The sequence below is a fragment of the Mastigoproctus giganteus genome, chromosome 7, assembly GCF_048544385.1.
Source record: "Mastigoproctus giganteus isolate SK-2022 chromosome 7, ASM4854438v1, whole genome shotgun sequence".
In the NCBI taxonomy this organism is placed as follows: Eukaryota; Metazoa; Arthropoda; class Arachnida; order Uropygi; family Thelyphonidae; genus Mastigoproctus; species Mastigoproctus giganteus.
This window is the reverse complement of record NC_143581.1, coordinates 29,732,253-29,745,445: the sequence shown is the minus strand read 5'-3', so window position 1 is coordinate 29,745,445 and position 13,193 is coordinate 29,732,253. Positions and strand designations below refer to the sequence as shown.

General features: G+C 35.8%; 1 protein-coding gene across 3 annotated transcripts in view; it reads left to right on the top strand.

The window, feature by feature from the left end:
• Nucleotides 1-13,193, top strand: part of LOC150082780 (protein O-mannosyl-transferase Tmtc3-like) — a 204,851-nt gene that overhangs the window by 145,444 nt on the left and 46,214 nt on the right. For all 3 annotated transcript variants that reach the window (XM_090377595.1, XM_090377596.1, XM_090377594.1), the window contains one exon: nt 8,714-8,850. In XM_090377595.1, coding sequence (XP_090233721.1) covers nt 8,714-8,850 — 137 coding nt within the window. The remainder of the gene's footprint in view (nt 1-8,713; nt 8,851-13,193) is intronic.

The following is a 13,193-nucleotide window of genomic DNA, read 5'->3' as shown; positions in this document are numbered from 1 at the left end:
CCTTAACGACGAGTTGCTTTGGTATTGCTTTAGATTATTTTTGGCTTATACAGCATCAGTCTTCCTCTATACGTTTGTCCACTTCCTCCTTGAATTTTTATTTAAGCTGTTAACTTACACAACAACAGATAGAAGTTTGTTCCAGTCAACTACCCGCTCGCTAAAGGCAAATTTCCGAACATCTATTCTACAACTGTCTTTCCTCAATTTGAATTTATGCCCCCTCAGGTTCGTAATCTGAGCAAGAGGAAGAATCCCATTAGCATTGAACTTGCTCAACCCATTCAAGGCCTTATACGCTTCAATCAGATCACCTCGCAGGTGCCTAGTCTCCAAATGCAGCTATTTGCAGAAGTTATGCCTTTCTTGGTAAGAGCACCGCTTCAATCCCCTCACCGATCCTGTTGCCCTTCTCTGTACTCGTTCTAGCAACTCTACATTCTTCCTAAAATGAGTCCTCCAGACCTGTATACAGTATTCAAGGCGTCGCCTGACCATTTTCTTCTACAAAGGAATAATCAACTCCTCCCTACTAGCAGAATTCCTGTATATCATTGCAAGACCCCATTGACCTGCTCTGGTAGCCTGCTGCACTGTTCAGAAAACTTCATATCTGACTGCACAATTACTCCCAGGTCTTTTTCATTCTCCACCTGCCTGAGTGTAGTACCACACAGTTGGTACGTTTCTCTGGGGTTACTTCTACCCATATGTAGTACTTTGCATTTGTCAAGGTTAAACTTCAGTTGCCACTTCTCAGCCCATTTGCCCAACTTATCCAGATCCAGTTGCAGTAGCATATTGTAATTACAGTCATTAACAACCCTGCCAACCTTTGTATCATCTGCAAACTTGGACATTAAGCCTGATATACCCTGATCAATATCATATAAATAAACAAAACAATGGGCCTAACACCGAACCCTAGGGAACTCCAGTAATAACATTAATTCAAGAAGAGCAGTATCCATTGATTACCACTCTGTCTTCTCCCTCTCAACCACCTTTCTATCCATTGTAGCAACTTGCCCTTAATGCCACTTTCAAGCAGAACGCTAATTTGTGATGTTAGGCAGCTTAAATCTAAAAGGTTAATTTGCGATACGTAGTTTAAATCTTGTTGAATTCTATGTTCTAAAGTGTATACTACTGTAAAAAGTTAGAGTCCATCATTAGTCATTACAAAACAAAGTTGCATGTTAGTATGATGTTTTTTAATGTATCTATCATTCGTTGTGTATAAAAATACACGAATTTTTCCATTTAATCGATCGCGAGAAGCGTAAATGACATTGGCAGCTGTCAATAGAAAATGCCACAATTCGTTCGAGCTTATTTTGCCAGTATGCATTCATTATGTTTATCGTGTTTTATGTTTCCGTCAGAATGGGCTAATGGTTATCACTTATTTGCATATTAAAGCGCAATCATCAACGGCTACATATTAGGGCGATCCTTTGATGCACTCGAAATGGGTGTTCATTAGTGAGGACCTTGTCAATAAGTGTCTTCGGTACAAAACACATCCGTTCCTCTGCGATGGCAGGTGAATCAATAAGGTAAAATTAGCAAACATTGTCTTTAACTGTACGCCCCCTTTTCTTCCCCATTCACACACCCTTAAGCGTCCGTTCTGAACGCCGATCTTATCACGACACGCTGGGGTTGTGTTCTTGGTTGCTACGTTATTAAAAAAATCGATACAAAACTTCAAAGAACTCGTTCACCTGCCTCCTAAAATCAATTGTTTACAATGTCTTTAGGAAGTAACGCTTACGAAGAGACTAGCCGGAGGTAGGGCGAGAGGAGCAAAGAACGTAGGTGGTAGCGAAGACTGCTGAGGAGGAGAATTGTAACGCTTACAGTTGGCTGGCATGCGTAAAAGATCGTGTTTCATGATTCCTGGCGTAGTAAGATTCACGAATACGGTTTTCTAAAGCACCTCTCGCAATTTAAATCTTTATTATAGTTCACCTTCGGAAAAGACGATTAAGAATTACGGCACGTGCTATGACGGGTGTTTTGGACTGCATTGCCGACAAAACAGTCTCGTATCTCGTGCGTTGACCCACCACTAGGATTAGTACCTTTACCTTTTAATAGTTCAGCTATATGGCTATATGTTTCATCATTTACACTGCTAGATTCTACAAAAAAAAAATGATTGATTTTACGAAATGTCTGTCCGTCTGCATGTAGCAACTGCCAGCGAAAGGATTTTCATGAAATTTTATATTTGGACCTTTTTAAAGAGATTTCTAGAGCCAACCCAAGTTTTATTAAATTCGGATTATTTTTTGTCTGTCCGTCCACATGCACTAATTCGATTCCTAGTTTATGGAGTTTAATAACATTTTGTATTTCGCTGTGCTAGAACGATTTTTCTTGTCGAGCGTCCCAGATTTCATTAAAATAGGACTAATATAAATCCGGCAAATTATTATTATTATTTTTTTTCGTATATATCATATAGGTTATTCATATACTGTCTGTATATTGTAGCTACAGCACTGGATATTATATTTGTTGCCATGCGCTGATTGGAGAAATGAATGGGCAATGTTGGGGATGCACAGAAACGAAATGTTCTCTCGGTTTGCCCATAAAAGACTGTTTTTACTACGTCTTTTCCTTATAAATCACGAATTATTACTATTTGCTAACGTGCCTGAAATCTAACACACTGAGTACATTAACTGACATGTTACATATTATAGCCACATTGTCTGCATAAATTTGTACGCAATGCAGTACAGTACTATTCATTCATATTGACCTAATCCAAGAAGACCCATCTCACCAATATTTCCAGATGCCACAAAAAACAAAACATCTGGTTACTTTATTGTTAAATCTTGTATAAGAAATTTTGTCAGTACATATAACCCTCCATCCCCCAAATAAAACCGTATATTTCTTCTCTCTGCAGACAACAAAGAAAGAAGACACATACACTGTGCTGCCACTTTATTAAGTACACCTACCTAGCAGCGTGTTGAGCCTCCTTTAGCCTTCAAAACAGCCTGCATTCATCTAGGCATGGATTGAACAAGATGCTGAAAACGTTGTTCAGGAATGGAGTACCATGTAGACATGACTGTGTCACGCAGTTCCATGAGATTCGACGGAGGTCGAATCTCATGGAACTGCAGTGAACAGCCCTTTCCAGCTCATCCCAAAGATGTTCAATAGGACTGAGATCCAGGTAACTGAGCGGAACACTGTGGCAAAGAAAAGTCACTGTCATGTTCCTGGAACCATTCCATAGTGATTCGGGCTTTGTGCACCTGCGCATTATCCTGCTGGAAGTAACCATCTGACTGAGGATAAACTGTCAACATGAACGGATGCACTTGGTCAGCAACGATGTTTAGGTGCGATGTGGCATTCAGACGTGAATCTATGGGTATCAATGGACCCAGCGTGTGCCAATAAAACATTCCCACACCATAACACTATCCCCCACCACCTTGCACAGTAGTCGTCAGACATGACGGGTCCATGGATTCATGTTGTTTTCGCCAAATTCTGAGCCGTCCATCAACATGATGCACCAGGAACTTGGACTCGTCAGACCAAGCAACTGTTTTCCAATCCTCGATAGTTCAGTGCTGGTGTTGCTGTGCCCACAGGAGGCGTGCTCTCTTGCTCTTCATTGATAACAAAGGTACACGATGTGGCCGTCGGCTGTTGTAACCCATTTGCGACAAAGCGCGACTAGTGGTCCGTTGCGATATTTGTTCTGCGCACCAAGGTTGTATTGTGACGTGATGTGCGAAATTGTGACCCGTCTGTTTGCTTGCACAATTCTAGCCATCCTCCTCTGACCTCTCTCATCAACAAGTGATTTTTTTCCACAGGAGTGCCGTTGAGAGGATGTTTTCTGTTCGTTGCACAATTCTCCATCCACCCTTGAAACTGTGGTGCGGGAAAAGTTCAGGAGAACTGCCGTTTCAGAGATGCTTTGTCCAGCACGTCTTGCACCTACTACCATGCCACGTTCGAAGTCCGTTAGCTCACTCCCTTTCCCCATTCTTGCTACGGTTTGTACGCTTAACTGATACTAGAAAGGTTGTTTTGCTGCATTTATATCCATAACAGTGGTAATGTGACTTGCAATGTTGTGGGACAAACCATTTGTGTGCACAACAGGGGTGTACCTAATAAAATGGCAGCACAGTGTAGTCAGTACAATAAAGCTTTTTTTTTTCTTTTGTTTTTAGAAAGGGCTTGAGAACTGCTTGCATTCTCAGTAGTAAAAACTTCTACTCTCAAACCTCCCGAATTCTTCTTGTACCATACCTAAACTTAAAACAATTAAAATGATCGTAGTATCATGACTTGGAATGCCTGTATTGTCACTTCATTTTGTAAGATACATTCAGTACAAATTTATCATAGAAATGGTCCAGTGTAATTTTAATTCAAACGTTTTCAAACATTACTGCATTTCATTTTACTGTGACGTCACAGCCACCTTTAGGTACTTCACGAATTTTCATCCCAAATATATAAAAAAAGTTTTGGTTTATAAATTTTAAAGATTTATTGACATAAAGATTTTTCCTCTCTCTTGTTTATTAGTAAGCGAAGCTCTTTTTGATGTGTAAACCTTACAAATTATCCGATACCTGGCTTTGTGCCTTTCTAAGGTATCTCAGAATTGACGCTGAGGCTGATTGACGTGTAAGTATTGACATAACGGTTATTGGCTTGAAAGAAGCATCGAATTTTCTAGACAACTAGAGCAAGTCACCGAAAGAGAATTTTGGTGTCAAATATGATGTATGGAAGGCGGGTAAGGATAACATGGATAGGAGAGATAAATCAAGAAAATCGACTAAATCTTGTGAGAAAAAAAAAATTGAAAGAAAATAAAAAACTTGCTACCTTCATACCAACAGAAAATGTTGAGAGGTGCTGATGATCCTTTTCTCCTGATCTTGTATCGTAAGGTTTCGATGAACATCTTATATACTTACTCTATTCCCTGTGGATTTCTTTAACATAACCTCCCAGAATTCCTTGAGCAAACATCAATCTTTTTGACAAATTTCCAATCTCAGATCCAAAACTTTAAGAAAGCACCTTACGTAGATAACTGGGCCAAGAAATGAAGGTGTTTGCCTTTCAGTCCGTTGTGATGGCATTTGAAGATTCTTTCTGTTCGCTGCAGGTAATGGATATCTAATTACCTCCAGTAAAATAGAACTCCAGTAAATTTTTTTCTGAAATTTATAGAAAAAAAAAAAAAAGTTTCGTACTGAATACGTAAATTTCTTCTTTTTTTTTTAAATGGCGGTTGTACTGTTTGTGGTTCGGCACGTGACAGTACGAATGCCTGCTGATAAGGAACACTTCCGGTCCATTTTATATTCCGAAACCAGAAAAAGGTGTTTAAATAAATTTCTATTTAGTAACTAAAAATGTTAAGAATTTAGCCAATAAATTGAGCAAAATATTTTTTTTATTATTATTCAAATTCTCTTATTAAATTACGATAAACGTTCTAATTGTTTATTAATAAAAATATTTATATCCTCATTATTGCAGTAAGCTAAAATTCGTACTGAATACATAAATTTCTTCCATATTTTTTTAAATGGCAGCTATATTGTCTATGGTTCGTCACACTTCCGGAAGTGTGAGGGAACACTTCCGGTCCATATTACAATCCGAAAATGAGAAAAAGGTGTTTAAATACATTTCTGATTAATAACTAAAAATATCAATTTATTTAGCCAATAAATGATGAAATAAATTTTATTATACAAATTATTTTATTCGAATTACGAAAAAGGTTTAATTGTATATCAATAAACTTTGTAGAACACGTAATTTGTCTATTTTAAATGGCAGCAGTTTATAGTTAATCACATGATTATATGAATACCTGCAGTTAGGGCACACTTCCGGTCCATTTTATACTCCGCAGACTAGAAAAAGGTGTTTAATTAAGTTTGTTAATTAGCTAATAAAACATTAAGAATTTAGACAATTAATTGATGAAAATAAACGTTTTTGATTCAAATACTTTTATTAGAATTACGAAAAATATTTGAATTTTTTAATAAACAGTTCAAATGCTATTTTTTTTAATAGCGGCTGTACTATTTATGGTCTGTCACGTGATTATATGAATACCTACTAGAGAAACTTCCGGTCTATTTTACACTCCGAAAAGTAGGAAAAGGTGTTTAAATAAATTTCTGTTTATTAACTAAAAAATTTAAGAATTTAACCAATAAATTGATGAAAATAATTGTTTTATTATTCAAATTCTTTTATTAGAATTACAAAAAATAATTTAACTCTTTATTAATAAATAAATTTATATCTTCATTACATTAGATATTTCGAAGGAGGGAATAACTATTTAATTACTGAAACGTTTGAAATCAGAGTTGCGAAATAATCTCCTATTTTACATTTTTTTTTTTTAATCATGACAGTTTTATTAATATAAAAACTGTCGCGAAAAGCTTTTTTTTGACGTGTACTTGTTAATAAAAAATATAATGAATGCAATATAATTTAATTGAGATGTTAATTTTCGTTTTAAGACTTGCCTGAAGCTCTTACAATTAATTCTACTCTAAATAACAATAAAATATTCATGGCATCTTTAAAGAATTAAGTTAATATCGATTTTAGTTTTTACACCAACTGCTCTGTAATGTTATTATTTTAAAAACTAATTTCTTAATACGATTTATAATTAAATGAAAAATATTTCCTATCGGGTCTGTGTGCTTATGGATAAAAAGCTAAAAGCATCGACTACGAAAAAAATAAAATAAAAATCGCTTCTCTTGAGGCAACTATTCTGATTTTTTTCTCACCTGCAGCACAGGGAAATTTTTCTGTGGACTTTCCAAACATCAGAAAAATCCAAATGTGGAGATAATTTCGAGAAAAAGAATCCATAAATTTAAAAAGGTATATTCCTTTAAAAAAGTGACGTGTTGGAGAAATATTTTTGAGTCGGTTTTTTCCTCTTCCAGATATTTCTTTTATTGTTTAAACAAACAATAATACTAATCCCTTCTCTCTTTTTTTAATATCGTTCTGCAATTAAAATTAGGATATATTTTTCTGTGGTATTGGTAGCTTTTTTGACAAATTAATAAGTAAAAATTAAAACCCATTGAACTTTTCCAGCTTAACCATGCCTTTAAAACTTAATCATTAAAATTAGAATAATATTAAATAAATGCGAGAACTTTTGTTGCAATTTGTATCCATAAATACACTCCTCTCCAAAAATGTATCTCGTCATTCCTGTTTTCATAGTCCACTGGGCCTTCCTGGAAAAATAAGTGAATATAATCGGTATATGAAGAAGGTGTATGGACCACACAAGTTACCTGTTCTCGTCATGGCACCCAGATTCCAGCTGACTCATTTCAAGAGGAATATTCTTGGATGTGACATTGCTGTCTTGTTGATGCATGCAATTGCTGACAGTTTTGAATATTGCAATATTCAAAGTCGAGCATCTGTGATATTATCGTGAAACGGAAGCGTAAGGAACTAGTATCGTCCAGAAACTCAAAAGTATTGAGGTCATTCCGAACAAACTACGTACAAAACGCCACAGCAACGGTTTTCGTGGAGAGCGACGACGCATAAGCCAAACATGACCAATTGCAATCAGCGGTCTCGCCTTCACGGTTCAATGAACGCCATAATTGGTTCACAGAGCAGCGGATATCGGTTCTATGGAGTTACGAATCTCGCTACACACTATTCCCATCAGACGGCGAGTGTGGATGTGTATGATGTCTGCAGATTGCTGCTGGAATGTACAGTGTCAGCAATGTGGAGTTAAATTGTGGGGCTGTTTCTCTTGCTATTCTCCCTACGACGTGGCAATCATTTGGTGTGCATTGAGCAACAAATCAATCAAGGCTCTGAGGCGTTGGTATATTATTATGTCTAAAACTGCTTACATTCTTTGGTCGATTGGCTTTTGCCCAGACGAAAAACTCCATTTTTCGGAAAAGAAAAATGCAATTGTAGGTAGCCACTTGCTACCCACGAGGGCTGTTCTTTGGTACAAACCACATTTTATGGTAAAAACTATGGTACAAACTATGGTACATAGTTTGTACCAAAACTATGGTACAAACCACATTTGTACCAAATGTGGTTTGTACCATAGTTCGTGGATATGAATGTGCAGAAGTTTGGAATGGCCTGCACAGACTGATTTGAACCCTATGGAACACCAGTGGGATGAACTGAAACGTTGTGTGAACACCACACCAACGTGTCCCATTTCTATGGATCAGCTGTTCACTATTTTGCAGGAGGAATAGAGGAATACACAGTGCAGTCAATCGTTCGTTGATAGAAAGCCTACCCAGGAGGGTGTAGTGTATCATAGCGTCCAAAGGAGATCAAGAAGCGAATGAAAGTGACGTCAATGAGAAACCGACAAGTGTCTATATACTTTTTAGAGGGCAGTTTAGTGGGTTTTAATTAAGGTGCAGTTGTACATGATATTTGCACTGGAAGTAATGCCTTTTAGTTTAACTTTCGAATTCAAGTCTTTCTGTTCCTGCATGCTGTTCCCTGTTTAAACTTCTCATCGATCCTCAATGATAGCAATTTCAATTGATTGCCTCTTTGCCCTATACATTAGTCTACAGATATCAATAGATATATATCAACACAAACTCCCCCAAAAATGGATGTTATTTTTTTCCAGGAACAAAGCCACAAGTCCTACCGTCCACTATGTGTCTTTACATTTAGACTAAACTACGCCGTCCACGAGTTACGCCCTTTTGGTTATCATCTAGTCAACGTACTTTTACACGCTGTGGTTTGTTTGCTCTATTACAGGTAAGATGTTTGATTTTTTTTTAATAAAATATCTAATATTTGTACTATACAGAATCATTTATGATATTCATAAACAATCCTAAACGAATAAAACAAAATAAATCAAACACCACCGAGTGCAGTTTGTACACGTATTAAGACTACTTGCGTAGTAAAATGTACTGTTAAATAATTGGAGAAATTTCGAAGCTTGACTGAATTGAGGTTGGCAGGAAGTGAGTAATAATTACACATACAAATACACCCATCCACGAATGTTCAGTAAACAGTCAATTAGATTTGTTCTCCAACAGATGGGCAGCTGGGATATAATTAGTACTGCGTTGTATAGCGATATTCGGTTACTGCAAAGTCACGACCGTTGCTTTATTAATGATATAAACTGGAGACAATTATCCTTCAAAATCTGACCTAATTGTTCTCATTAACTAGAGCATTAATTAATTTAAACTGTACGTTGACGTGTAGCTATGACTTCAAATAGGTAATGGGATGTCACGTTTGAATCGTAGTAGGAAATGAAAATAATTATTAAAAAATAGGAAAGAGAGCGATTATGTAACCGCATGCTCTTTGAACTTTAACCTACACAATCCGAAAATCGATAAAAGACAATTAATGCTGGAAGAATTTCATATTTCAGCTTAAAGCAAGCTATGGCATGTCTTTGAAGTCATATTCCTTCCTGTTAAGGGAGGAATATGGCACTTATATTGAGGAGAAACAGTGTCAGGTGCGATTTAAGGGATGGTCATGAATGAAATGGGACTATAGCCATTCGAAAGAATTGAATCAATGTTCATAGAAAGAAAGCATCCACTCGGCATCTGAAGATATTAGTGAGATCCTCTTGGGCCAACTTGCAAAACCAAACACAGGGTGGTGCTTTGCTAATTAGGTCTTTTGTTCGCATCCGAAGCGAGTATTTGTCTTTTCCCTTTCGGAGTTCGTCTATTGGTTTTAGCGTGTGTGCGCGCGTGTACAATTTGAGTACGATCATGTGTTCTTCACTCGAAGCCGGACACAATGACATTAAGACTCTTAGTCTCGAAATTAAGTTAGAGGATGTCTTCTTTAATTCTAAAACGTCACCCGAATTGCACACATTGGACAAAAGTCCCATTTGTTGAATTAGCGACAACCCATTGCTAAAAGTCTGAGCGACATTTTTATGTCTCTTCCATGAAAGGTTTAGTGGTGTGGCTGTGTACGTGTACTGACATTTAAGACTGTGTACCTGACACTGTGTGTTTGAGACAGAACGGAAGAAAATATAAAGAAAGATTAAATGCCCCGGAGAACACAATAGCTACATCGCATAATTATAAAATTTGCATAATCCTAATTCACGCATCATCTTACACTTCTAGAAATTAGTTTTACTCGCCACCTAAACTAGTTTTCTTCCTCTCAGCTCCCGCTTCACTCCGGTCTTCTTACAAACGTGGCACCACCTTGTCTTCACTGCGCAAATCTAATAAAAGAACAAGGAGACACCGTTTGCATTTACTCTGAAATTAGATCTAGCTTTCGTATACTCCACTCTCCTCTGTTTGCTTTTTTTCCTTCATCCTTCTTTCTACCTTGATTCTTAGAAGAATAACTGCACGCTTCTACTAGAACGTAGCTAAATCCCTTTCTTCTTTTTCTCTTTAATAAAACTTTCTTTCAAGATTCACATTTTACGCGAGATACGAGTCAAAAAAATTCTGTAAGTGGATAGGCAATGAATGCGCTTCTTATATCTTTCTACATATTGCTTTGTATAGTTTTAATCTTAGAGGTTCTTTCGTACTATGGCTTCATATGGCTTTAGCAAACAAGCAAAACTAGAGTTATTGCATGTGCATCTATTCCACTAAGCTTCTATGTGCTGTGGTAATTTTGCTGCTGAAAACTTTAATCTTGTGTGTATGAAACTTGCAAGTGCCCAATTTTGAATGGAAGAAGTTAGAATATGAAATCATGCTTCTCCAGAATGTCTTTTTTTTTATTTTATCCCGATACTGTTATTAGAGGGTTTTTTAGTAAACACATTGCACGTTTATAGAAAAATATGTTTTGTCCAAAATATATGATGCTTTTTTGATCATATTTCAAAAATTTTTCTGAAAGTTTTTTTTATAAAAAAAGAAAAAAGAATTAAATAAATAGCTTACCTAAAAAGATGTTTGAAAAGGATTTCCAGACATGATATATATTAAGCGTTGTACTTTAATTTGAATTAATAACCGGGTTTCAATTTAAATTCAAATTATTTGAATCTTGCTGAGAAAAGATTAATTTAGCGAATTTCAAATACAATTTACATTATAGAGTCTTGCAACTGCGCATAAACTTAGTTAATGATGTCCAAAATAGAAATAAAATCTAATCTAAAATAAAGAATGAAATTAAAATCAAATACGTGTCTGCTTATTTTTTTATTATTATTTTACAATTCAAAACTCTATAGCCATTTTGTTTAAAACAGCCATAGCTTCGAATAAATCAGATATATGTTTATGCTTTTCTTATTATATATACATAAATATCTGTATAGTTTATAAAATACTAACATTTCTTTTAGAAAATATAAAGTTCCATTTTTCCCCCCAACAGATGTCAATAGATCTCTGAAGATCAAATCTCATTGTCACATAATTTATTTCGCAATTTCTATAAAACCGTTTAATTTTCACAGAATAAACTTTACTTTAATGATATTTCATGATTTTTGCGATAATCAATGATGGTTCAAACTTTTTTTCTGCATATAAACATTCGTGGGTTCCATCCAAAATGACTTCAGTACTATTGAGAAAGAAAGAGAGAAAGTAAAAACTGCTTAACGGAAAGGGCAATATTTTATGCTTCCTGTAATAAATTCAATGTATTTCTTAGGCAAGTGAAAATCATTTTCCGAGCAAGTTTATTCCTCATATGCTTCTAATCAGTTCACGATGGCCTCATAAAATCCATAGGAAAAAGAGGGCTTACCTGCGTATAACTTTGCAAACGGTAATAAGATGGAGATTATTCTTTATTTAGGCCCTGTGGCACTGAATGGAAGCAATGAATATTTTCATACGGAAAATAAGAAAGAGCTAAGAAAATAAATGGAAGTGCCAATGGGACGTAGAAAATAAAGCAGATTTGAATAAAAAAAGCATTCCTTTTTTTTTTCTTTCCAGAACAGTTGGAGATTGAAAGCTTGTAGGAATGAGGTGTGGTAGAATGGGCTCTAAGTATTTGAAATAGAATCCCAGTCCCGGGATTTGAATAATTAAAGTTATGAGCACTGTTGAAGGCCACACTGTTATTAAGAAGTACAGAAAACAGTGCTATCCAAAATATTGGCTCAAAGTCAATTAAACTACGACTCTAGCGCCACCTATAGTTTATTATCGAAGTATTGTTGCATTGCCGAAGAGGTCACAGAGATCCAAAACGATGATGTTCTAAGATGAATGCAAATTCTCCGGAAATTCTGATCGTTGAGAAACATTATTAGCTGATGGTTATCGAACCGTGTTTAACCCCCTCCCCCTCCTCCCAGTCCTTTAGAGGTAATGTTGAAACGTACGTTCATTTAAAGCTCGCGGTCTGAAAGCAATGGTTTTGCATTTGGCATACTGTGATAAAGATCGCTGCCTTCCTCGTCCCTTACTATTAGCGTAGCTGCAACTCCATTGTCACTGCCAGCTCGGAAAATTGATTACCGATTTACGGTTTCTCCTCGCTCAATAATACATATCCGATAAACACGGAAAATTGATTTCGGAGGTCAACCTGCTGAAGCATTTCAAAGAAAACTAGTTGAACCATCCCTGGATGCGCAGTTGATGTTCAAAAGATTCGCTCTGCCATCCAGTCTCATCCTTAAGATTTAAAATATTGCCTTAGTAAACCTCATTTCAATTAACTGCGCAATAAAAACTTAGAAAATGTATTAGTTTAAACGCTTTAATAAAACTTTAGAAAATTTTACGATAAAAACAAGTTTCGTTAACAGCAACTTAATCTTAAAATGTGTAACGTAATTGCGCATGCGTGAATACCACTATTTCCGTGATTGTGAAACGTCATTTCCTAATTCAATTCCATCTGCGCATGCCTAAGCATTATTAGAGAAATGGAATTGTCCACATTTGATATTGGCAGGAAGATGCTGAAATCTTAACTTTTTATTATTAAATATTAATTTAAAAATCTTATTTTTAAAGAAATCCTGAAATTTTAAAAACGAAATGTATTTTTCGTTCACACCAATTAAATTTTTTTATTAATTAGAGTTTATTTTATGAATAACGCATCTTTCTTCTTAATTGTGTCTTCTTTTATGGTTTCTTTAGTATTAATTC